Genomic DNA, 4,189 nt, shown 5'->3' with positions numbered 1-4,189 from the left:
TTATAATATATAGACAATAATGTTATTACTATATGCATGCTTAGAATAATTATTTACTTGGAGTTTCTCCAATTTTTCAAATAAATGTGCACATAAAAATTCCTAAAATTTTTTTATATATCATTTTATTTTTAGTGCTTTCTCTTGCAAGAAATATTGATTCTTCCTCGCAAAGATGTATCATTTATCTTTTTTCCTTGCCGTCTTAAATGTAGTTTTATTACATACATAGTAAAAGAGAGAAAGAGAGATAGAAGGATAATGACATAGAGATATTTTTCACTCTCGGTTTTGATAACATTTCAAAAACCAAATAACGGATTTGATCTTATCGTTAACATTATAAAATATACACAATTTTAATCTACTTGAGGAAATATCAGAACGTGTCACTGACTTCATAATAATAATAATGCATAATCAGTGTTCATTGGAAATGTGAGACACGCAGTACACTTAATAAATAATGTGTGCATATTATTTTGATACCAGAAAATGAATGAGTATATGCACGTAAAAATGAAAGCTAAAATGATCGAAAATCATTGTATTGATTTTACATTGTACTGATTGTACTGATTTTCAAGTTAAAGTAACGAGTTTATACTGGTCACTCTTCGTTCAATAAATAATCATTCGTTTATTAAGAAACGAATGAAAATGATCACAAAAAATAAAAAATACATGTATAAATTAAAAAAATGTAACAAGTTTTATATTTAATTGACGTTACTGCCGTAAAAAATCATTTAAAGTGTTAAAAAAAAATTCACTTCGTGACCATTATATACCCGACAAAAAGCAAAAAGCTACAAACGTAAATTAAATATTATACGTTAACAGGTACTTATACTGCGTATAGTAGTAATAATAGAAATATGATATAAGCGATGTACCGTAAAGAGTGCAAAAGAAATCTTTACAATTCTTTATATCGTGAACGGTACATCGCACATACCACAATTAATGTAAAATGCTAGAAATCTCTCGCGTCGGATCACAATAAGGATAATACCACATATTAAAAAAAGTTACACTTCTAAAATCAATAAAAGTGACTGTGGATGAGACAAATCCAACTAAAAAAAGGAACAAAATTGACAGTGCTGTAAGTATATAGAAATTCAACACCCTGTCCATGTTTCTCTATAAGCAAGATAAGAGAGAATCTAAGTGAAAGCTTTAATTCGAAATCAGATGCCTCCAAGGGGGTGGATCAGGGGGTGGAGGCAAAGGGACTGGTTACGGCCGGCAATGACCCCTTTTTCTACCACCTTCGTTCCCGTCTTCCTCTTCACCACCTCGTCGCACTTCGGTATAGCGTTCGCCCTTTACACTAACGATCTTGTTGTCTAGGTAACGCACTAATTTTTTTGGTTCCGTCTTCGGAGCGACCGGACGATGCTCGCGCGAATCATCGTCCCTATCGACGTAACTATACCGCGCGATAATACGCGACTTCAGTTCCTCGTCGTTTACTCTGGCCTTGTTACGACCGTTCGGCTGCGCAAGATAATTACGCTATTTTATGTCGTTTAACTCATAATCATTAGTTAACTGATTCTCTACTATGAAAATTGTACGTGCACGTGTATGCATGTTAATACTCTTGAATTGACTGTACGTAGACAAAACGTGAGTGGATTAATATTATAAATAATGATTTTGCAATACTGAGTGGGAGGTAAATTTTGAGAGAAACGTATATCATAGATTGATACTTACAGTTAAAAATGTAAGATTACTAACGATACTCTGTCCTGCTTCCTGTCTATGGAGAGCAAGTTGTGCTGCCTTTGCTAAATCACCTCCAGCTACTGCCAAGCAATGTCTAGCTTCTGCTGGACTCGCAGCTGGAAACATCTCTTGCAGTAATGCTACTTGATTCCACGATGATTCCTGAAGAGGAAAGAACAATGATATTTTAAAATTTACTTAATTTATTGAACAACGAAGACGATATGTATATCTGTTAGACTTACTTCTGAGAAATATTCTCCACTGGAATCGCTTCCAGCATCACTTGTTTCTGAGAGATGATGGACTCTCATTCTCTGATTACTCTGAGGTAACAGAGCTGATAAGCTAAGGTGACTCAAAGGATCTTGAGGTTGGCAATTTTCATTTTCTTTAGTCTCTTGCCGTAATTTACTTTCTACATCCAACAGCCATTTGGACACTGCTTCTTTTTTGATAGTAGAAAATTCAGGAAGACAAGCAGATACCATTTCACATAATTCATCTACATCCAAGTCTTCCTCAAGTGCACTTCTTTCTACCATACTAACCACATAGCTCAAGACGATATCATCTATTAAACTAGAAAAGAAAATCTTTATAAATAACACATTTTTAAATTCAGGAAAACATTCGCATTTCTTCTGTCAATTGTTACCTTAATTGGGCAGTGGGTACTTCCTTTCTGACGAAACTAAATAAGGACTTCTTGACCAATTCTTCCTTCTCATCCATTGTACGATTCATCCTAGAAAAATTATAATAAATCTTGACTATGTTAAAATAATTTATCATTAGGATATTTGCAGAACTGAATGTCTTATTTATATACTTAATAGAGTCTAAATTTATTCTTATGCATTAAATAGTTAATGAATGTAATGTTGCATAAAAATTGAGATTAAACACGTTTCATTCAACAATTAGTTTGAAACAATGCAACAATTGTTCTCATAGAACACTAACAATGATATCACGAAATGTCACGAGTACCAAAAACAAGATCGTCTTTTAAATAAAAATGTTTCATGCCTTAGAAATATATAATTCAAGAAGACCTACTTTAAGCAAATGTGAACAGTACATATTTTTCTATCAGAAATATACGTCGAACAAAACTGTGACAGTGTTCTGAACGAGGATTCACAAGTTAAAAGGTTTTAATACAAGTATCCACAACTAGGCTGGATTACCAATTACACTTTAGAATAATTATATCCTGGATAAATGAACTGTATTCCCATCTTAATTTTATTTCAAAGAACTATATCTCCGAAAACTGATCGTGCGATTATGTATTCCTTCCAGTTAGGTTAAGAGAAATAGGGTAAAACCGACATGGCATAGTCTAAAACGAATTCTGCATACAATGAGAAATTTTCGTCTCGGTGCCTATTTCATGCAAGACGAGAGAGCATTAGTTTCGTCTTTTGATGCGGTGACAAGAGAAAATATGAAATAAAAATGAAGGCCGAGGAAAATGGTAAAGAGACAAGGAAAAATTGACAGAAATGTAGAAGCAGCGCCGGTTACATCGAGCTGGTACAGCATTTCCGTTCGTTTGTGAGGTTCATATGGGCCCGTGAAAGAACAATGGTACAATTCCATTGTAGAAGTAGACACGGGTGAGTACGAACCTGATCTTGTTCACTTGTTCAAAATCCCCGGATCGTACTTTGTGTGGCTGCGAACTGATAAAACTTTCGTATACAAACAACGTTTCTCGATTTGACAGTTCTGCAAGAGAAGGGGTGCTGGTATCGTAGCGCCATCGCGGTCTACAACCTACTTTGGGACCAAATCAGCAATTCGGCTATTATAATTTCGATAACATAAGAAACAAAACAGAGTATCATTTTATTAGATTGTGTAAGGTAATTTTTAGTCTGTATCTAATGAAGAGAGAAAACACATCTTTCATACAGGCAACATTAACAACATTTTGCTATAAAAGCTCGATTTATATCGGAGTTCTGGATGTTTGATATCGATATTATACCCCTGAAATTGTATACATATACATACATGTCTATATAATGTATGATGTAAATAATAAATAATTTGTACCTGTTTGTACCTAACGAAAATCATAAGTTATGAATTCATCATAATGATTACCAACGATTATGAATCTATTATTAAGTTACATCAAGAGATGATATTAATTTCTGAAAGACCGTTTATATGGCGAGGATTTTTGAAAGTTCCAATCAATCCTGAAGGAAATATTCGAATTAAACTAAAACTGGTTGCACCTAGTTATCCGTCGTTACACGATGCAGAAATCGAATTTGGCAAAGAAATCACATTTTTCCGTGGTACAGAGTTTAATGAAACGGTGAAAGATTTGAAGTGCAACACAAATAAAGTATCAACATTCTTGAGTTATTTACAGTTAATAATTGTGAGTAACTTTTATAATTCTCTTCTGCCTTAAAGATAGCTAGTTTAC

The 4,189-nt window shown here is 33.6% G+C and overlaps 1 protein-coding gene across 1 annotated transcript in view; it reads right to left on the bottom strand.

Annotated features, from left to right (window-relative positions):
* The window catches only part of LOC108631339 (uncharacterized), a 12,389-nt gene extending 8,879 nt beyond the window's left edge, over positions 1–3,510 (bottom strand). Inside the window, exons 1-4 of the mRNA XM_018035183.2 lie at positions 3,375–3,510; positions 2,396–2,485; positions 1,983–2,319; positions 1,726–1,899 (exon numbers count right to left, since the gene is read on the bottom strand). Coding sequence (XP_017890672.2) covers positions 1,726–1,899; positions 1,983–2,319; positions 2,396–2,484 — 600 coding nt within the window. The 5' untranslated portion in view covers position 2,485; positions 3,375–3,510. The remainder of the gene's footprint in view (positions 1–1,725; positions 1,900–1,982; positions 2,320–2,395; positions 2,486–3,374) is intronic.
* Positions 3,511–4,189: the final 679 nt, after the last annotated feature.

The sequence above is a fragment of the Ceratina calcarata genome, unplaced genomic scaffold (genome assembly GCF_001652005.2).
Source record: "Ceratina calcarata isolate Rehan_Ccalc_2016 unplaced genomic scaffold, ASM165200v1 scaffold88.2, whole genome shotgun sequence".
NCBI lineage: Eukaryota > Metazoa > Arthropoda > Insecta > Hymenoptera > Apidae > Ceratina > Ceratina calcarata.
Note: the sequence above shows the minus strand (reverse complement) of the source record. Positions and strands in the feature narration are given on the sequence as shown.